The 21,751-nt window shown below is 53.5% G+C and overlaps 1 protein-coding gene across 7 annotated transcripts in view; it reads left to right on the top strand.

The window, feature by feature from the left end:
- ABCB9 (ATP binding cassette subfamily B member 9) overlaps positions 1-21,751 on the top strand; it is a 47,812-nt gene that overhangs the window by 6,947 nt on the left and 19,114 nt on the right. For 5 of the 7 annotated variants that reach the window (XM_063614672.1, XM_063614673.1, XM_063614674.1 and 2 more), the window contains 5 exons: positions 7,484-8,171; positions 17,036-17,150; positions 17,684-17,814; positions 18,773-18,978; positions 21,361-21,558. In XM_063614672.1, the coding sequence (XP_063470742.1) occupies positions 7,571-8,171; positions 17,036-17,150; positions 17,684-17,814; positions 18,773-18,978; positions 21,361-21,558 (1,251 nt within the window). In that variant the 5' untranslated portion in view covers positions 7,484-7,570. Of the gene's footprint in view, positions 1-1,129; positions 1,203-1,362; positions 1,558-7,483; positions 8,172-17,035; positions 17,151-17,683; positions 17,815-18,772; positions 18,979-21,360; positions 21,559-21,751 lie in introns of those variants that run through there. The other 2 variants (XM_055237977.2, XM_063614675.1) reach the window with 2 other exon arrangements.

Genomic DNA, 21,751 nt, shown 5'->3' with positions numbered 1-21,751 from the left:
GTGTTGTAAGTTCCAAACGAATTCTCGTCTAAAGAAGCTGTCCCACCAAGTAGCAGAGGACATTTCCAATTCAGAGAGTGCTCCAAAAAGCCTCTGTTCAGGGCTGGGCACGCATGGCTCATGACTCTAATCCCAGCACCTTGGGAGGCCAAGGAGGGCAGATCACTTGAGGTCAGGAGTTTGAGACCAGCCTGGCCAACATGGCTAAACCCCATCTCTACTAAAAATACAAAAATTAGCCAGGCGTGGTAGCGGACACCTGTAATCCCACCTGCTTGGGAAGCTGAGGCAGGAGAATCACTTGAAGCTGGGAGGCGGAGGCTGCAGTGAGCTGAGAACTCGCCACTGCACTCCATCCTGGAGTCTCTGTCTCAGGAAAAAACAAAGCCTCTGATCGGAGGATCCAGGGATGTGGGCAGTTCTTGCCCCACCTGCTGCCCCTCTGGGCCATAAGCCCACTCCCCCACCCACTTCGCACGGTTCAGGCCACATGGACCCTTTTCTGGTCCTCAAGTGGCCAAGTTTGTTCCTACCTCAGAGCCTTTGAACTTGCAGGCCTTAGCTTAGGATGTTCTTCCCTCCCCGTGGCTAACGCCTTCTCACCTTTCACTTACACAGTTTTATTTATTTTACTGCACCCAGTACCTGAATCGTCTTATGCACTTACTTGCTGATGTTCTGTCCCCTTCACGCCATGAAGGCTGGGAGTTTTCTGTCTTTTCACACACAGCTGTGTTCCCAGCACCTGGCAGTCACTGAGGACATATCGCTGCCTCCCCTCTCCAATGCCCCGAATCCCTGATCTTGCACTAATTTTGTCCATAAAATGTATTCCCTTCCAATATATCTCATTTGCTTATATATGTTGTCTGACACCCTCACTAGAATGTCAGCTCCAGAAGGGCAAGGATCTTGTTTTGTTAATTGTTTAATTTCAAATGCTTAAAAGGGCATATGGCATGCCGTAGGCACTGGATAAATATCTGTTAGGTGAATGAATGAAAGAATGAGTGAATGAATGAGGACCATAACCTACCCTCCTGGACTGGCTGGCTGCCCCTCCAGAGAAAAAGATCAGTTAAAAAGCGGGCCTCCTTCAGGTGAAACCATTTCCGTCCCCTCAGGATGGGCCTGTGGCTCCAGGTGAGGAGCACGCAGTGTGGAGGGCCTGGCTAGCCAGATGTGGGAGGAGTTTGCCACAGGTGAGCAGGTGGCCAGCTTTGGCCCCGCCCCCCAGGAGGCCCCTCCCCACCCGGAGGCTTCGACAGCCCCCTCCCCGGGAGCCCCGCCCGTCCAGGAGAGCCCGCCCACTCCTCCTGAGGCCCCGCCCCTCCGTCACTGAGGCCCCGCCCCTTCCATCAGCCGGTCTCAACGCACGCCAGGCTCAGCTGCGACCTTGCAGCGGCGCAGCGCGGGCGGGAGGCGGGGAGGAGCAGCGGGAAGAGCGGAGCGAGCACCGCGTCCGGCGCAGTCTCCAATGAGCAGCGCGGAACCTGCACCCCAGACCCGAGCCTGCTGCGCGCCCCCTCCCACAGCTCACCTGGTGCCAGGTAACAGGTAAGGGCAAGGCACCCTAGACCCCTGGTTTTGGGACCTTTCCAGGCCAGAGTGCCAGGCCAGGCACGGGTTGGGGGGCGTCTGGACCCCCCTCCCTCGGTGGGAATAGGCATCTCGGTTGAAGGTGGGAGCCTCCCTGGAGCCCTCCCGGAGCCCGCAGCCGCAGCTCCCAGCCCCCATCCCTGCAGCATCCTTTCCGCGCCCGTAGGGCGAATGTTGCCATTTTTTTTAACCCCCCAGGCGCCGCTGCCTCTTGGAAAATGTGGGAGGTGTAGAAGGATCCCGGGATGGCTGTCGTTCACCCAGGACGGGGCTGGCGCGCCTTCTGAGGGCTCCCACTGTCCATGTCGGGGCTTCCCAGGGATCCTGAGCACCAGGGCTTTGGCAGAAGCCTGGGGATCTGGTCTGTGCCTGCTGACCTGGGCAAAGCCCTTTTCTCAGTCTCCTCAGCAGGCCAATGGGCTGCCGCTGCTCCCCGCCATCCACCCTGGCAGTGAGGCCTGTAGGTTCCCAGGGGAGCCTCTTTTATTTCTGGGCCTCTGGGAAAAAAAAAAAAAGCCTCCTCCCCCGGCCTGACATTAACTGAGACAGCTTTAAGCTGGGCTGACAGGATCCCCGCCTCTGCCCATTCCCCTTTTCTGCATAGGGCAGGGCCAGGTGACAAGAGGAGGCTTGGAGGGAGGGCACCTCGCACCTCTCTTTGCCTCCCCTAGAGCTGAGAGCACCTGAGACAGCTTCTCAAGTCCCAGAGTGAGGCTGGGCCCCACGTGGGCTGCCAGAGGCTCAGCAGGGATGGAATCAGGATGGACCCACGCAGACCCAGCCCAGTACTGCCCCAGAGCCAGGGACCCCCACAGTCACACCCTCCCACCCAGCGGGCCTCCGTCAGCCAGTGCTTTGCTGCGCAGCGAATGGAGTGGGCTTGTCCAGGTCTGGGCCCACGCCTGGGTAAAAAGCTCACCATGTCAGGGGTGAACCGAGGCCACTGGGCCACCCAAGTTGTTTGGCCCCTTTTCTTGCAGTCCTTGAATGGCCTGGGCAGAGGCCCCCCAAGTCTCCATCCTGGAGACCCTGGATGCGGGTCTCCATCCTGCCTTCGTCCTTTTTCTGCATGCCACTTAACCTCTTCTGTCTCCCCAGCTGTAAAATGAAGCTGATGACCACAGGGTCCTCCCAGGGAAGGGAGGAGGCCTGGCTGCTTTGGGAGGTGCCAGGCACATAGTAGGGCCCGGTGAAGGGTCTCTGTTGCAGTGTCATAATAACCTTTATCTATTGTCTCCTGGCCTTCTCTGCAAAGGGTCTCTGTTGCAGCGTCATAATAACTGCTATCTATCGTCTTCTGGCCTTCTCTGCAGCTGGTGCCTAGAGATACCCCAACCAATGTCTCCTACCCTGGGAAGAAAAGCCTTTGACAAGACCCCTGGTGGGGACAGGGCCACTTGCTTATCCTGTGCCATTCTTTAATGCGCAGAGTCAGGGCGAACCACCCCGTCTTCCTGAGCCTTGTCCGGTTCTGGGTGGGGCCTGTTCTGGCCACCACCTTGTCCTTGTCCCTCGGGCCAAGCAGGTCACCCATGTGCTCACAATTTGCCCTCCAGCTCCACCTGGCCAAGCCCAGCGCGTCCTCTGAGTCAGGCAGATGGAGAGCAGGGACAGGCCTCTAAGCAGCCTTGGCTGGTGGTCACGCTTCTGCCCAGTAGCTTTAAAAATAACGGAGTAACTGTTCCCACCGAGGACTGTAACCTGACCCGGGGCTGGATTCCACTCTGCTGGGAGCCTGTGGTAGAAGGACTAGTGCTTGGGGGCAGGGACCCAGGTGCGAGCGCTGCTCTGCCCCAGCCTGCTGGATGACCTGAAACAAGCCTCACCCCCTCCCTCTCTGGGCCTCAGTTTTCCCATCTGCAAAATGTGGCTTTGGTAGTCTGTGATATGGGTGTTTGAAATTTTGTTTATTCTGATGAAGATAAATAGGCTTCTGGAGGCAGGTGGCATGATGGTACCCTGGGCTGTCGGGGGATGGGGAAGGAGTTCCCCCAGAGTCTGGGAGTCAAGTTGGGAGAGTCAGCCAAGCCCCTGGGCTGCTGTCCAGCTTTTGAGTCTCTTGCGGATCTGCCTCCTGTTCCACTTCTGAGCCCCAGCCCCTTTCTGGAGACTGAGGGACCCCATGTGCCCACCATGAGGAGAGCAGCAGCTGAGGCAGCTGGCAGCACCTGGTGCAGCCGGCAGTGGCTTGGCTGGGAGGCCTGGAATGGCACCGGGCCAGGAGCTTCCCTCCCTGGGCTCTGACTGGAGCTCACCCACTCACTCGCTCCCCACGGCCTCTGCATTGCAGCAGACAGGAGCCTGCGTGGGCAGCACAGGCAGGGCTGGGGAGGGAGTCAGGACCTGGGCTGAGGGTGTCCGACCATCCTACCCACTTCCCCTTGCCCTTGCCCCTGCTCGGCCCTGACCATCTTTGGAGGGGCAGCTACTGACTAAGCAACTGTCATCTCTGCGATGGGCTTCAGTGTGCCTGGAGGTGTGGGGGTGAAAGCAGGCTTGGGGGTCGTTATATCCCCCCACTCCATTCCCCCTCTGCATCTCAGACCCCTTCTCAGCATCAGTAGGGGTTGTGCCTACCTCCTGGAGAGGCTGTTTTGAAGGATTGGAGCTTTGGAGTTGAGAGTACAGATTTTGGAACTCGATGGCCAGGGTTCACATCCCAGCTTGGTCACTTCCTAGCTCTGTGACCCAGGGCAGGTCACTTAACCTCTCTGTTCCTCAGTTTTCCTAACTGTAAAATGGGGATAATGATAGGACCTACTTCATAGGGCTCTGGTGAGTGCTGATGCATGTAAGTGCCTGGAGCCAGTGTCAGCTGGCACCAGCTGCTGTCATTGCCAGCAATTAGCCTCAGCAGTTTTATCACCTCTGCCACATGGCCCAGCACTCTGCTGGGGACTCTTTCTTTAGATGAACACTTCCCAGTAACATTTTCTTTCACTCTGTCACCCAGGCTGGAGTGCAGTGGCACCATCTTGGCTCACCGCAACCTCTACCTCCCAGTTTCAAGTGATTCTTCTGCCTCAGCCTCCTGAGATGCTGGGATTACAGGCGTGCACCACCATGCTCGGCTAATTTTTGTATTCTTAGTAGAGACGGGATTTTGCCATGTTGCCCAGGCTGGAATCGAACTCGTGAGCTCAAGCTATCTGCCCATCTCGGCCTCCCAAGAGGCCCAGATGGGATTACAGGTGTGAGCCACCACGCCTGGCCCCTGGTAGCATTTTCTATATTGAATATTATCTTAATTTAGGGGTGAAGAACACAGATTCTGGGCTCAGACACCTGTGAGTCCACATCCCAGCTCTGCTATTGAGAAGCTGTGTAATCTTGGGCAAATTCTTCACTTCTCTGGGCCTCAGTTTCTCCATCTGTTAAGTGGGAGGGATGAGAGTGCACATCTCACAAAGTTGCTGTGAGGATTAAATAGGTAGGGCCACCTGGATTTGAAGCACATGGTGCAGGGCAGGGCTCACAGGAAGTGCAATGTTACATCCCTGTCTGCTTGTAGTTATTAGACACCTGCTTTGTGCCAGGCACGCAGTAGACAGGTGGAGAAGCAGATGCTGGGGTCCTGCACTCACTGCCTCAAGTCCTGACTTGGGCCCTTGTTGGCTGAATGTCTGGATCAGGTGATTTTTTTCTGTCTGTGCCACAGTTTCCCCAACTGTAAACGGGAATATGGAAACCCTGGCCTCGTGGGATTGTGTGAGGTTCCAGTCATGCCACAGTGTGAGCAGTTTGGGCACCTGGGCGCCAGAGCTTCGGGGAGAGGATCTCTCTCAGGATGGTCCCTTCCTGGCCATGACACAGTCATCCCCGCTGTCACCTAGCACCTTACCCCGCCTCTTGGGGGATCTAGGGCTCAGCCCATTTTGCAGATATGACAACAAAAGGCCCAGGGGAGGAAGGACTGGAACTGAGACAGGAGGTAGCACCCAGGGGCACACCCCAGTCCGGTCCTAACCCCACCCTGGACAAGCCCCACTCACAAACTCAGGCCTCCAGGCCCGTTTCCCAGGTGTCCCTGCGGCTCTGGGGGAGTCCTGAGGGACTCAGTGCCAGGAGATTCCTTGGATAAAGCAGACATCAAGATTCAGAAAACCAAAGGGGCCTAGGGCTGGGCACGAGGGCCAACCTGGGCAGGAGGAAAAGATTCTGGAAACTTCCAAGCAGATGCCAAGGTTTCTGGATTGCTGTGTGGCCTGCAAGCCACCCCCACAGCTGTCAAGTTCCCTCTTAGACCAAAACAGTTTATTTGGGGTTGCAGAGATAGAAGACCTGATGTGGGAGGAGAAAAGTGAACAAACATTGATTAAGCACACACTGTATACGGTTGATTACAATCAGCAGCAATTATGCACCAAGCACTCTGCCCAGAACTGACACATTGAACCTCATGCTCACGTTTTGCAAATGAGGAAACAGGTTGAGAGAAATGAGTAGCGGTAGTAAAGACAGAGGCTGTTTATTAAACTCTGCTTCTCTCAGCTTCGTCCTCACTATGGATGCAAAATCCTCCAGATACTCCCCACCCTCTCTGATCTCATGGGGCCTTGCTGCCTTCCCAAGGGGCACTCCTGCCTTGGGGCCCTGGCACTGTTTCACCTGTGCCAAGTGCTTTTCCCCAGATAGCCACTTGTCAGACTTCCGTACCTCTTTCAAGTCTTGCTCGAGTGTTACCTACCCAGCGAGGTCTTCTCTGGCCCCCTATTTAAAATTGATCTCTGGCCTGACGTGGTGGCTCACGCCTGTGATCCCAGGACTTTGGGATACTGAGGCAGGTGGATCACTTGAGGTCAGGAGTTGAGAACAGCCTGGCCAACATGGTGAAACCCCGCCTCTACTAAAAAAAGTACAAAAACTTAGCTGGTCATGGTGGTGGGGTACCTGTAGTCCCAGCTGCTTGGGGGGCTAAGGCAGGAGAATTGGTTGAACTCGGGAGACAGAGGTTGCTGTGAGCCGAGGTCGCACCACTGTACTCCAGCCTGGGTGACAGAGCGAGACTCTGTCTCAAAAAAATAAATAAATAAAATAAAATTGATCTCTGTCTTCCCCCACCCCTATCCTATTCACCCTCACCCCATCCTATTCACCCCCCTCTTTTTTCCACCACAACCTTATCTCTTTTTTTAATTAAAAAAAAATTTTTTTTTTAGAGATAGGATCTTGCTGTCACCAAGGCTGGAGTGCAGTGGCATGATCATAGCTCACTGCGGCCTCAAACTCCCAGGCTGAAGTGATCCTCCCGTCTTGGCCTCCCAAGTAGCTTGGACTACAGGACCATGCTACCACACTCAGTTAATTTTTTTTTTTTTTTTTTTTAAAGACAGTGTCTCACCCTGTTGCCCAGGCTGCTCTCCAACTCCTGGCCTCAAGGGATCCTCCAACCTTGGCCTCACAAGACACACATCATTTCCTTATTATCTTTTTTTTTTTTTTGAGATGGAGTCTTGCTCTGTCACCCAGCTAAATTTTGTATTTTCAGTAGAGACGAGGGTTTCACCATGTTGGCCAGGCTGGTCTTAAACTCCTGACCTCAGGTGATCCACCTACCTCGGCCTCCCAAAGTGCTGGGATTACAGGCGTGAGACCATTTCCTTATTATCTGTCTCCTGCATGAGTATGTCATCTCCAGAAGAGCAGGGATCTTTGTTGTTTTTGTTCATGACAAAGAACAAAGAACAGCACCTGGCCACAGTGGGCACTCAGTAAGTATCCCTTGAATGAGTGGAATCTTCATAGTACCCTGGGAAGTTGATATTGCCATTTGACAGATGATAAAACTAAGGCTCAGAGATGTCAAGTGACTTTCTCAAGGTCACACAGCCAGAGAGTGGCAAACCTGAACCCCTTGTGCTGATGTCTGCTGTTGTCCCTACAGGCCTGGCCTCGCCCTGTGGATGATGATGGCCTTGCCCCCGTGAGCTACAACCTGGCCTTCGGCGCCCACCCACCTCCAACCAGCAGGATGCGGCTGTGGAAGGCGGTGGTGGTGACTTTGGCCTTCATGAGTGTGGACATCTGTGTGACCACGGCCATCTATGTCTTCAGCCACCTGGACCGCAGCCTCCTGGAGGACATCCGCCACTTCAACATCTTTGACTCGGTGCTGGATCTCTGGGCAGCCTGCCTGTACCGCAGCTGCCTGCTGCTGGGGGCCACCATTGGCGTGGCCAAGAACAGTGCGCTGGGGCCCCGGCGGCTACAGGCCTCGTGGCTGGTCATCACCCTCGTGTGCCTCTTCGTGGGCATCTATGCCATGGTGAAGCTGCTGCTCTTCTCAGAGGTGCGCAGGCCCATCCGGGACCCCTGGTTCTGGGCCCTGTTCGTGTGGACGTACATTTCACTCGGTGCATCCTTCCTGCTCTGGTGGCTGCTGTCCACCGTGCGGCCAGGCACCCAGGCCCTGGAGCCAGGGGCAGCCACCGAGGCCGAGGGCTTCCCTGGGAGCAGCCAGCCACCGCCCGAGCAGGCGTCTGGGGCCACGCTGCAGAAGCTGCTCTCCTACACCAAGCCCGACGTGGCCTTCCTCGTGGCTGCCTCCTTCTTCCTCATCGTGGCAGCTCTGGGTAAGTAAGGACCTCGGGGACACGTGGCCACCAGAACATCAAATTAGGTGGATATGACTGCCTTCGATTTTAAAAGATTTTACTTACCTGGTTCAGACATCAAATTGGTATGAAAAGGAAAACAGGCCAGTCATGGTGGCTCATATCTATAATCCCAGCACTTTCGGAGGCTGAGGTGGGAAGATCACTTGAGCCCAGCAGTTCAAGACCAGCCTGGGCAACATAGCGAGAACCCATTTCTATTTTATTTTATTTATTTATTTATTTATTTTTTTGAAATGTAGTCTTGCTTTGTCACCTAGGCTGGAGTGCAGTGGCACAATCTCAGGTCACTGCAACCTCTGCCAGCCAGCTTCAAGTGATTCTCCTGCCTCAGCCTCCCAAGTAGCTGGGACTACAGGCATATGCCACCATGTCCAACTAATTTTTGTATTTTTAGTAGAGATGGGCTTTCGCCATGTTGGCCAGGTGGGTCTTGAACTCCTGACCTCAGGTGATCCGCTGGCCTCGGCCTCCCAAAGTGCTGGGATTACAGGCGTGAGCCACGGTGGCTGCCCCATTTCTATTTTATGTAATTTAAAACAAAAAAATAGGCCAGGCGCAGTGACTCACGCCTATAATCCCAGCACTTTGGGAGGCCAAGGTGGGAAGATTGCCTGAGCCCAGGAGTTCAAGACCAGCCTGGGCAACACGACAAGACCCCATCTCAATTTAAAAAAGGAAAAAGGAAAAGATGAGAAGAAAAAGGAAACTATGAGTTCCACTCCTGTTTTTTTCTTTTTAGACAGGGTCTCACTCCGTTGCCCAGGCTGTAGTGCAGTGGCATGATCACAGCTTACGGCAGCTTCAACCTCCCAGGCTCAAGTAATCCCCCCACCTCAGTCTCCGGAATAGCTGGGACTACAGGGGCGTGCACCACACCCAGCTAATTAGAGATAGGATCTCACTATGTTGTCCAGGCTGATCTCGAACTCCTGGGCTCAAGTGATCCTCGCACCTTGGCCTCTCAAAGCACTGGGATTACAGGTGCAAGCCACAATGCCTGGCTGTGTTTCACTTCTAATTCTACCCTGATCATCCTGCCCAGGGCTAACTGCAGGAAAAGGATCCAGAAACTCCCAGGTGGCCAGGAAAGCACTCTTTCTTACTCAATCCTTGTGCATGTTCCCAGCTTCTCCTTATGCAGCTACAAGCACATCAAAAGAACATGCATCACTCCCCCACCTCTCACCCACATTGTTTTATGTTTTGCTCTTTTCAGTTAGCAGTATGTTCTGGAATTTTCCTAACCAGTACCTCATTGTTTTATTTGGCTGCATAATATTCCATTGTGCGGCTATACCATAGATTATTTAATTGGTCTCCCATCATTTGACTCTTGGGTTATTTTGAGCCTTTTCCTCTGAACATGAATTTTTTTTTTTTTTTTTTTGAGATAGAGTCTTGCTGTGTCACCCAGGCTGGAATGCAGTGGTGCGATCTTGGCTCACCACAACCTCCATCTCCTGGGTTCAAGTGATTCTCCTGCCTCAGCCTCCCAAGCAGCTGGGATTACAGGCATGAGCCACTGCGCCCGACCTGCATGTGAATAATTCTGTTCATACACATTTCATATGAATGTGGATGGATCTGTAGAATAAATTCCTGGAACTGGGATCATCAGAGAATAGACTAGAAAACATCAGAGTGGGCAGGCATGGTGGCTCACGCCTGTAATCCCAGCACTTTGGGAGGCCGAGGCAGGCAGATCACACACACACAAAAAAGAGATATTAATATTTTAGTTGTGTGTGCCTACGTGCAGGTGTGGCCTGGTTTGTGATGTGAAATGTATTTGTGCCTGCGAGTCTGGTCCAAACAGTTTGAAGGCACCACTCAGCAACATGGGTAGGAAGGTGGCACTGCATGGTTGGAGCTCCACAGGTTCTGGGGGCAACGAGGCGTGGGCACAAATCCCTGTCCTGCTCCCTACCCAGCTGCATGGCCCTGCGTGAGTTCTCCAGCTTTTCTGAGCCTCACTTCCCCCCTCTGTGCAACGAGGATTGTTAGAGTCCTTATTTCCTGACATTTTAGATGCTGAAAAAAACGGGAGAGCTGGGTGCAGTGGCTCATGTCTAATCCCAGCACTTTGGGAGGCCAAGGCTACAGGATCACTTGAGCCCAGGAGTTTGAGACCACTCTGGGCAACATAGCAGGACCCTGTATCTTAAAAAAAATGTTTTTTTAATTAGCTGGGCATGGTGGTACTTGCCTATAGTCCCAGCTACTCAGGAGGCTAAGGTGGGAGGATCCCTTGAGCTCAGGATTTTGAGTTGTAGTGAGCCATGATGACGCCACTGCACTCCAGCCTGGGCAACAGAGCAAGACCAGTCTCTACAAAAAAAAAAAAAAAAAAAATAGAAGGACTAAGTACAGAGCTCGGCTTGTCACGGTAAGTGCTCAGGGTTGTTAGCTATTATGAGTTTTAAAAATTTAAAGCCGGGCGCGGTGGCTCACGCCTGTAATCCCAACACTTTGGGAGGCTGAGGCGGGCGGATCATTTGAGGTCAGGAGTTTGAGACCAGCCTGGCCAACATGGTGAAACCCCGTTTCTGCTAAAAGATTTATAAATATTAGCCAGGTGCGGTGGCTCATGCCTATAATCCCAGCACTTTGGGAGGCCGAGGCAAGCGCATCACTTGAGGTCAGGAGTTCGAGACCAGCCTGGCAACATGGTGAAACCCCATCTCTACTAAAAATATAAAACTGAGCCAGATATGTTGGCATACGCCTGTAATTCCAGCTATTTGGGAGGCTGAGGCAGGAGAATCGCTTGAACCTGGGAGGCAGAGGTTGCAGTGAGCCAAGCTCACACAACTGCACTCCAGCCTGGGTGACAAAGTGAGACTCCGTCTCAAAAAATGTAAATAAATAATAAAATAAAAATGTTAACTGACAGAGACAGAGCCTGGAGAGGTGACAATGCAATAACAATGCCAGAATGTTCTGAGACGGGACAGGCGAACCCAGAGCTGGCCCTGACTCTTCAGCCCTGTACTCCTATGATCCACCTCTGCCCTCTCAGTCCCATCCCCTCAACAGCTGTGTGAGATTAGGCAAGTTATTTAACCCCTCTAAGTCTTAGCCTCCTCTTTTGTGACATGAGCATAGTAGTACCCCCACAATGGGGTTGGAAGGGTCAGTGAATCCACATAGGTGAGACACCTTGGACAGCTCCTGGCACATAGACACCTCCCAGTAATAGTAGCAGCTGTGAGGACTGGGATGACCCCTTTCAACCAGGCAGTTTCTCCTGCTCATGCTGGGCGGCCCAAAAGTCCCCTCCTTAGGAAGCCACCTTAGCTTCTGCCAACTGTGGCAACTTTGTCTGCACGTCAGTTATAGCTTTTATGACATAAAAATCATGCATTCAGGCCGGGCACGGTGGCTCACACCTATAATCCCAGCACTCTGGGGAGCTGAGGCCTGCAGATCACCTGAGGTTAGAAGTTCGAGACCAGCCTGGACAATATGGCAAAACCCCGTCTCTACTAAAACTACAAAAATTAGCTGGGCATGGTGGCAGCCGCCTGTAATCCCAGCTACTCAGAAGGCTGATGCAGGAGGATCTCTTGAACCCAGGAGGTGGAGGCTGCAGTGAGCTGAGATTGTGCCACAGCGCTCCAGCCTAGGCCACAAAGTGAGACTCCATCTCAAAAAAACAAAAAAACAAAAAACTATGCATTTATGCTGGGCACAGTGGCTCATGCCTATAATCCCAGTACTTTGGGAGTCTGAGGCAGGAGGATCACTTGAGGCCAGGAGTTCAAGACCAGTCTGGCCAACATAGCAAGACCCTGTTATGCATTCACCCTTCTGCCTCCCCTCCCAGGTCCTGAGCCCCTCAGGGGCAGGGGCCAGGTCTGACTTACCCTGGATCCCAGTAGCTGGCACAGAGACGGGCTCACTGAATGAATAAATGAACAAAAGTATGAATGACTGTCATGCCTGTGCAGACAGATGGCGCCCCATGCCATGACCTTGTTTACCCCACCTGCTGGGGCCCTGGCGTCAGCTGCTGTGTGGTCGGGGAATGCAGACATCCTTAAATACTGCTGAGCAGATTTTCCCAGCTTGCAGGATTGCATCAAGAGTCAGGGCGCAGACTCGAGGCTCAGGCCCCCAACTACATTGATAACTTTAGGCAAGTTATGAACCTGGCCAGCGCTCACTTGACCATTCTGAAGTGAGGGCTTTGTTGGGGTACTGTGAGAAAGAAGTGAGAGGAAGCTTGGTGCTAGCACAAGTAAATACTTAATCAGTGTTAGGGCCAGGTACAATGGCATGTACCTGTGATCACAGCTACTTGGGTGGCCAAGGAGGGAGGGTTGCTTTGGCTCAGGAGTTTGAGACCAACCTGGGCAACATAGCAAGACCCATCTCAAAAAAAAAAATTAGGTACTGTGATTATTAATAATTATTTTTCAATCAACAAGCATTCAGCAGTGCCCAGCTTTTCTGTACCCTCAGAATCTTAAAACAAACAAACAAAAACAAAAAACAAAAAACCACCCATTGGGAAATGTTAGTTTTAGGGTTGACTATCTCTTATTAAATTAAGGTTCTTTAGAGGCCAAGTGCGTGGCTTACACCTATAATCTCAGCACTTTGGAAGGCTGAGGTGGGCAGATCACTTGAGGTCAGGAGTTCAAGACTAGCTTGGCCAACATGGCAAAACCCTGTCTCTACTAAAAATACAAAAATTAGCCGGGCGTGGTGGCACATGCCTGTAATCCCAGCTGCTCAGAAGGCTGAGGCGGGAGAATTGCTTGAACCTGGGAGGTGGAGGTTGCAGTGAGCTGATATCGTGCCACTGTACTCCAGCCTGGGTGACAGAACGAGACTCTGTCTCAAAAAATAAAAAATAGGCCAGGCACGGTGGCTCACACCTGTAATCCCAGCACTTTGGGAGGCCAAGTGGGGCAGATCACCTGAGGTCAGGAGTTCAAGACCAGCCTGACCAACATGGAGAAACCCCATCTCTACTAAAAATACAAAATTAGCCAGGTGTGGTGGCGCATGCCTGTAATCCCAGCTAGTCGGAAGGCTGAGGCAGGAGAATCGCTTGAACCCGGGAGGCAGAGGTTGCTGTGAGTTGGAGATCGTGCCATTGCACCCCAGCCTGGCCAACAAGAGTGAAACTCCGTCTCAAAAAAATACATAAAAAACAAATGGAGTCCTCTTTTTTTTTTTTTTTTTGAGGCAGAGCCTCCCTCTGTAACCCAGGCTGGATGGAGTACAGTGGAGTGATCACAGCTCACTGCAGCCTTGACCTCTCCAGCTCAAATGATCCTCCCACCTCAGCCTCCCAAAGTGCTGGGATTGCAGGTGTGAGCTACCTTCTGTAGCCTAAGATTCTTTAATATGGATTTCATGGCAAACCAAATGTATAAACTTGGGCAAGTGACTTAATCTCTCTGAGCCTCAGTTTCCTCTTCTGTGGAAAGAATACATTTCCACAAATGGAAGGAATAATTGTACCAAACCTATAGGATTACTGGGTGGCCTTTGAGACTTAAGAAGGTAGGGGAGCAGATATCTGGGGTAAGTGGCTGGGTGCGGTGACTCACACCTGTAATCCCAGCATTTTGGGAGGCCAAGGCGGGCAAATCACTTGAGGTCAAGAGTTCGAGACCAGCCTGGGCAACATGGTGAAACCTTGTCTCTAATAAAAATATAAAATTTAGGCCAGGCGCGATGGCTCATGCCTGTAATCCCGGCACTTTGGGAGGCCAAGGCGGGTGGATCCCGAGGTCAGGAGTTCAAGATCAGCCGGGCCAACATCGTGAAACCCCATCTCTACTAAAAATACAAAAATTAGCCAGGCGCAATGGCAGGCGTCTGTAATCCCAGCTATTTGGGAGGCTGAGGCAGGAGAATCACTTGAACCTGGGTGGCAGAGGTCGCAGCAAGCCAAAATCGTGCCAATACACTCCAGCCTGGGCGACGGAGTGAGACTCCATCTCAAAATATATATATACATATATAAAATTTAGCCGGGTGTGATGGTGGTCGCCTGTAATCCCAGCTACTTGGGAGGCTGAGGCATGAGAATCACCTGAACCCAGGAAGTGGAGTTTGCAGTGAGCTGAGATTGTGCCACTGCACTCCAGCCTGGGTAACAGACTGAGACTCCATCTCAAAAAAAAAAAAAAAAGTATGTGGTAAGAGCACTCTAGGCAGAAGGACCAGCCCATGCAAAGGTCCTGAGGCAGGAAGGTGCCCAGTTGTTCAAGAGCAGACACCAGTTAGCTGGAGCAGAGGGAGTGAGATGGGGTGGGGAGAAGACAAAGGTCTCTGCTAGGGGCTCAATCATGCAGGTCCTTGTGGGCTATTGTAAAGACTTTGGCTTTTACCATCTCACTGGATGAGAAGAGGGATTTGGACTGTTTTGAGCCAAGGAGCAACAAGATCTGAGTGAGTTCCAACAGGATCCTGCCGTCTGCTGTGTGGACAGGCTGATGTGAACAAAGTTGAGAGCAGGCTACTGAGATAGTCCCAGTGAGGTTAATGACTTGGACCAGGGTTGGGGCAGTAGAGGCAGTGAAAGTGGTCAGGTTCTGGAAATGGTCTGAGTATTTGCTGATGCATTGGAGAGTTTCACGTAATTCTTGTGCAGATTCAGCAAGAGAGTTTGCCAGCATGCTTTGCACAGCCGCTGGTACCCAGTAAGGCGATTATTAGCATTGGTGCTTGCTGGAATCAAATATTACAGAATATTCTGTCACAGCTCACCGTTGCCCTCTTCTTTTCTGTGGGTAAACTGAGGCAGAAACTCAGGCTGGGTGGAACTCCGCAGTCTCGGCTGGAGACCTCATCTGGCCAAGGACTGTGGGGACACAGGCCCTCTAGGCTGCCACCTCATGGTCCCAGCAGAGGGCACCAGAACTGCACAGAAAGTCTCGCTACCCAAGTGTCTGAGCCAGGCCAGACGGTGCTAGCCAGACCTGCCGGGGGTTCATTCACTGACCTTTATTGATCACCTACTGTATGCCCAGCCCTAAACCTGGCTCTGCTCATGGAAAGAACTTCAGTGGAAACAGGTCCTGGGATGAACAAGGGCCTGGCCTGGTGACGCCACTATTTCCATAAGAGGAGAGTGGACATTCCAGATTATTGTCAGGGGAGTCTCATTTCTGCTGCTATAGCTAAATACCACAGACTGGGTCATTTAGAAACAATAGAAACTGATTTCTCACTGTTCTGGAGGCTGGGAAGTCCCAGATCAAGGTGCCAGCAGATTTGGTGTCATGAGGGCCACTCTCTGCTTCCAAGATGGTCCCTCCTTGCTGTGTCCTCTGGAGGGGAAGACTGCTGTATCCTCACGCTGCACAAGGTGGAAGGGCGAGAGACGGCAAACCAGGCTCACAAGCCCTTTGCAAAGGGCCCTCATCCCATCCTGGAGAGCTCCGCCCTTGTGACTTAATCACCACCACACTGGCGATTATGTTTCAATATGTAAATTTTGGGAGATGCATTCAGACCACAGCAGGAAGGGTAAAGAAAGAGCCCCCAGATTGGAAGCCAGTTTAGGTTTGAGTCCCAGCCTTTCCCCTTGCTGTGTGACCTGGAGTAAATTTCTCAGCCTCTCTGAGTCTCCCATTCCACCCCAGGATTGTTGTGAAAACACAGGGAGGCAAGTGGGTAAGAAAGCACCCAGCAAGGTGTCAAGTGCCCCACCAGGAGGGGTGGGGTGGCAATTTCCAGCATTGCTTGGAACCAGAATAGCAACATCTTCTGAGGTTCCAGAATTTGGACTCTGAACCCAGTGAGAAGAATGAAATCAACTTTGGCGTCAATCAGCCACTGATTGCCCTGTGGCCTGGGCGAGTCATCTCATTCAACTTCACTTTTGGCCGAGCGCTGTGACTCAGGCCTGTAACCCCAGCACTTTGGGAAGCTGAGGTGGGTGGATGGCTCAAGCCCAGGAGTTAGAGACCAGCCTGGGCAACCTAGCGAAACCTCATCTCTACAAAAAAATACAAAAAATTAGCTAGGCCTGGTGGCGTGTGCCTGTAGTCCCGGCTACTCAGGAGTCTGAGGTGGGAGGATCCACTGAGCCCAGGAGGTTGAGGCTGCACTCCAGCCTCGGCAACAGGAGCGAAACCCTGTCTCAAAAAGTTAAAAAAAAAAAAAAAAAAGGAAAATATTTTACAAAAATAAAAAGAAAAACAAATTAAATTAATTTTTCTCATTTGTAAAATGGGGGTGATTCCAGGGCCTGCTCCAAAGGGAATGAAACAAAGGTCAGGAGCACTGGCTCATACCTATAATCCCAGTACTTTGGGAGGCCAAGGTAGGAGGATTGCTTCAACCCAGGAGGTTGAGACCAGCTTGGGCAACATAGTGAGACCCCTGTCTCTACAAAAAAAAAAAAAAAATTAGCCTGGCATGATGGCACAGGCCTGTGTTCCCTACTCAGAAGGCTGAGACAGGAGGATCACCTGAGCCCAGGAGTTTGATGCTGCAGTGAGCTATGATTACACCACTGCACTCCAGCCCGGGGGACACAGCAAGACCCTGTCTCAAAAAAACAAGAGAATGAAGCATCCCACAGGAGCCCTGGCTCGATGCCTGGTAGCCACTATAAATAAATAAGAACCAGCAGGCTGTGTGGATGCAAGGCCCAGTGCTTCCCTGTTCTCTGAGGAGGGGGGCATGAAGCACCCTGGGGCCCCACGATGGGCAGCAAGAGTTTGCCGAGGGAGGAAAGCCCACCGGTGGAGCGGGCAGAGGGGTTGGTGTGTGGACTTCTGGAGCCTCAGGAGGAAGGGTGTGGGTTCCCCTGGCTGCAGACGTCCCTGAGGCTGCCTTGCCTCCCCCAGGAGAGACCTTCCTGCCCTACTACACGGGCCGCGCCATTGATGGCATCGTCATCCAGAAAAGCATGGATCAGTTCAGCACGGCTGTCATCATCGTGTGCCTGCTGGCCATTGGCAGGTAGCCGGCTCAACCCCCACGCCCTGCCCCGCACACCCCGGCCTGCACCAGGGAGGGAAGGGAGGGCCTGTTCTAAGGAAGACAGGGGCCAGGGAGGCCCTGGAAATGCCCCTGGTGGGCCTGTCCCTCAGCTGGTCACCCTGGGAACCGGCTTCCACACTGTCTTAGAGCACCCTAGAACCACACCCTCTGGTCCCTGAAAAGGGCTTCAGTCCTCAGGGTTCCCCGCTCACCCTCCCTGGCTGTCTTCCAAGTAGGAATCTGGTCCCAAACAGAACCGGCTTTGTCTGAGCTGTTCTGGAAGGGAGAGGGTCTGGCTGGCACATTTGGGTCTTTTGCCCCACTTCTGTCCCCTTTGCCCTCACCTTGGGGGGGGGGCTCCCGCTGGGAATGAGGGAGACCCCACAGGGGTGCCAGCCCTGGAGCGGGGCTGCGGTGGGGCTCCCAGGCCTGCCGGCAGCGGGAGGGGGCAGCCGGGTGTGGTCACTGGTCTGGAAGGACGTCGTGCTATAACATCTCTTATCTGCAATTAGCTCATTTGCCGCAGGTATTCGGGGCGGCATTTTTACCCTCATATTTGCCAGACTGAACATTCGCCTTCGAAACTGTCTCTTCCGCTCACTGGTGTCCCAGGAGACAAGCTTCTTTGATGAGAATCGCACAGGTTGGTCCTCCCAGTGCCCTAGGTGTCCTGGGGGCTGGGCCCCACCCCTGTGGGCTTGCCTGGCACTGAGGAATGAAATGGGCGTGTGGGTGGTCTCGGCCCTCTGTCTTCTCCTCCTGCTGTTAGTTCAGGCTGGGAACACCCTGGGCTTGGCCTGTGTCCTGGGAGCTGGCTTGCTCACTGAGGTTTTGGTGTGGGCTGCGGCCTCTGTGGGGCCCTGGCCAGGCCACCCGAGGTCCCCGCAGGGGCCAAGGCCTTGCTTTCCATTGCTCCATGGAAACCACCAGGGCCAGGACTACCCACGCCTGTGGCCGGCAGAGACCCCGCTCCCATGGGGGTCAGCGGGTGAGGGCCAGGGACCACAACAGGAAAGACGATAGAATATCCACCAAGATCCAAGCTCTGAGAGACACCAGCCTGCGTCCAAGCCCTGGTTCCTCCACTCGCGAACTTCACCTCTCTAAGCCTCTGTTTTCTTGTCTGTAAAATGGGAACACGGATAGTAGCCACCCCATGGGGTCCTTACAAAGCTCTTAGCACAGTGTCCAACTTAGGTAAGAAGTGTCTGCGCTTTTCTGCCCGCCACCAGCCAGGTTGTTATTTCTCTAGAAGGGAAGAGGAGTTACCCCCTCTGCCAGTGACAGGGAGGAGACACGGGTTTGAAGTCTGGCTCAGCCACGGACAGGCCGTGTGACTCTATGGGGGCCTTCCTGTTCTGAGCCCCAGCCTCCTCCGCTGTACAGCGGGATGTCGTGAAGCCTAAGCAAGATGCTGGTGACTGGGATTGGCTCAGAGTAGCCCTCGAGGGGTATCTGCTCTTCTCTCCCACCCCCCAACCCCGCCCACAGGTAGGGAGGCCCAGCTTCCCAGTGTCTCTCTCAGAGGCCCCTTAGCATCCCCCACTGCCACCCCCAAGGCCCGGGTTGCTGTGGTGAGAGCTGAGCCGCGTGTGTTCCAGGGGACCTCATCTCCCGCCTGACCTCGGACACCACCATGGTCAGCGACCTGGTCTCCCAGAACATCAATGTCTTCCTGCGGAACACGGTCAAGGTCACGGGCGTGGTGGTCTTCATGTTCAGCCTCTCATGGCAGCTCTCCTTGGTCACCTTCATGGGTTTCCCCATCATCATGATGGTGTCCAACATCTACGGCAAGTACTACAAGGTAGGCCTGCCCCGTCTCTGCTGGGGACCGTGCACCCTGGCAGCCCCCAAACATCCCCTTAGGAGGGGCTCAGGGGGCCACTAAGGGCTAGTGAAGGACTGGTCTTGAGGCTGTGTTTGCATTCATTCAACCATTTATTCATTCATTCATTTCTTCATTCATTCAATAAATAATTACTGACCAACTGCTATGTCCCAGGCACTGGGATACATCAGTGAGAAAGACATGGCCCCTGCCTTCCTGGAACTTGTATTCTAGTGTCAGAGACGGATACTAGGTACCAACAGCACAAAGAATGAGAATCCACAATACAGTAAAAGATGGTCAGTGCTAAGGAGAAACACGAAGTGAGCAGAGGGATTGGGAGCATTGGATGTAGTTGCAATTTTAAATTGGATTGCCAGCTGGGCCCGGTGGCTCATGCCTGTAATCCCAGAACTTTGGGAGACACAGGCAGGAGGACCACTTGAGCCTAGGAGTTCGAGACAAGATTGGACAATATAGCAAGACCCCATCTCTACAAAAAAAGATTTTTTTAAATTAGCTGGGCTTGGTGGCGCATGCCTGTGGCCCCAGCTCCCTGGGAGGCTGAGGTGGAGGATCGCCTGAGCCCATGAGGTCGAGGCTGTAGTGAGCTATGATCGTGCCACTGCACTCTAGCCTGGGTGACACAGCAAGACCCTGTCTCCAAAATGAATGAATAAGTACAAGTTAAATAGGTCTTGCTGAGAAGGGGACATCTGAACAAGGGTCTGAAGGAGGCGGGCGTCTTGGGAGGTGTGTGCTGAGCAGAGGGCACAGCCAGTGAAAAGGCCCTGGGTTGGGACGTGCCTGGTGTGTATGTGGGGGTGGTGCAGGCCCGCCGTGATGCATGGGGAGGCTGCTGTCCCCTCTGGCCACCCCACGGCACTGCTTCTGCTTCAGAGCTAGTCCCATGAGCCAGGTTAGACCTCACCCTCCTCCTGCTTCCCAAATGGGTGGGTGCCCCCGAGCCCTAAGGGACAGACAGGCTGGGTTCAGACAGGCAGGGCTGTGACCCTGTGAAAGGTACAGGCAACCCCCTCAGAGTCACCCAGGCCCACGCGGGGTACTTCTGAGCAGGGGCTTGGATGCATGACGGCCTCCAGGTGGTGCCGGGTAAGTCACTGTCGCGGCTCCATTGGAGCCTTTGGTGTTGGTGACCTGAGACCAGGGTAGCAAAGGAAGCCGTCTCCCACCCAGCCCCCGGTGAGGCCACTCCCCACAGCCTTCTCCAGCCACACAGGTAGGACCTCTTCCCGAAGTTCCTGGTCACGAGCCTCCCCGCTGTCCTCACTGAGATGAGAAAGTAAATCTATTCTTTAGAGTCTGAGCCATTTCCAGCACGCTGCTCCCCACCCCTTGCTTCCGGCCTTCCCACTAGCCCCTGGGACGGAGCAGGAAACCCTGGAGCTTCCCCTCAGCCCCACCTCTGTGTGCGCTGCAGACCCTGCCTTTTAGTTCAGCTGAGGGAGGCCTCAGGAAGGCCCTATCTGGGTTTTCCACCCCATGCCTGAATGTGTTGTGTGTAGCCAGCGAGTCATCTCCACAAGCCACACACACCGCCAGTGGCCAAACATGACTCAAGCACCCTGCATGCTTCCTGCGGCTGGGGCGTGACACATGGTCATGGGACATGCCAGTGCATGCTCCTGTCCTGGCCTCTCGGGCAGCCTTCCTGGCTGACTTCAGGATCAGCAGAGTGACTCCTGCAAAGTGTGAACGGCTCCACCCAGGGGCCTCTTCCAGGACTCTGGTGAACAGCAGCCTGATGGCCACACACTTGGGACCACTTTTCAGCTCTGCCTGTGGTGACATGCACATGGCGTGGGCAGATTTCACAACCCACAGCCCCTACCACCATGTAGAACTTGGCTGGGAGTTCTGGAATCTCTTTGTCAACCCTCAGGCTCTAACATAATTTATGTTGATGATGTAAATGGTGCCCCTTTAATAGTTGGTGTTTCTTATATAGTGTACAACCTGAACAACTGTCCAGACATCTCCTGCTCTTCCAGCACAGGGTCAGGTGTTGAGGCCCCTTTTCTGAAAGGATTACCAAAAACTGTCCAGTCATGAATAGCCTCTTTTGAATACTGGGGATGACTTATTGATCAGTACCCCCCATCCTTCAGGAGCTGAAACCATCACCCCAAAAGCCTCTCTGGAGTTCACTATCTGAGTGTGTCAAATTGAGCCAGAAGGAGATGGGGGAGAAAGGGCTAGATCTTGTCTTTTTGTCCCAGGAACCTCTTACATATAGCTGTTGCCAGCGACGGGTGGAAAAACCCAGAGAGTCCTGGGGGCTCCAGTACATAGTGAGGCTGTTTTGGGGTCTTCTTCTTGTCTGCCTCCTGTCCATAGAGGCTCTCCAAAGAGGTCCAGAATGCCCTGGCCAGAGCGAGCAACACGGCCGAGGAGACCATCAGTGCCATGAAGACTGTCCGGAGCTTCGCCAATGAGGAGGAGGAGGCAGAGGTGTACCTGCGGAAGCTGCAGCAGGTGTACAAGCTGAACAGGAAGGAGGCGGCTGCCTACATGTACTACGTCTGGGGCAGCGGGGTATGTGCCCCTGGCCAGGCAGCTCTGGCTGTGGAGGGATGGGATGCAAAGATGGGGGAAGCCCTCAATCTAGGACATCAGCCCTGCATGTTGGCATCAAGCTGGTGGAGAATCTTTCTTTTTTTTTTGAGACAGAGCCTCACTCTGTCACCCAGGCTGGAGTGCAGTGGCACCATCTCAGCTCACTGCAACC

The sequence above is a fragment of the Symphalangus syndactylus genome, chromosome 13 (genome assembly GCF_028878055.3).
Source record: "Symphalangus syndactylus isolate Jambi chromosome 13, NHGRI_mSymSyn1-v2.1_pri, whole genome shotgun sequence".
In the NCBI taxonomy this organism is placed as follows: Eukaryota; Metazoa; Chordata; class Mammalia; order Primates; family Hylobatidae; genus Symphalangus; species Symphalangus syndactylus.
The sequence above is the reverse complement of the archived record's forward strand: the minus strand, read 5'-3'. Positions and strand labels throughout refer to the sequence as shown.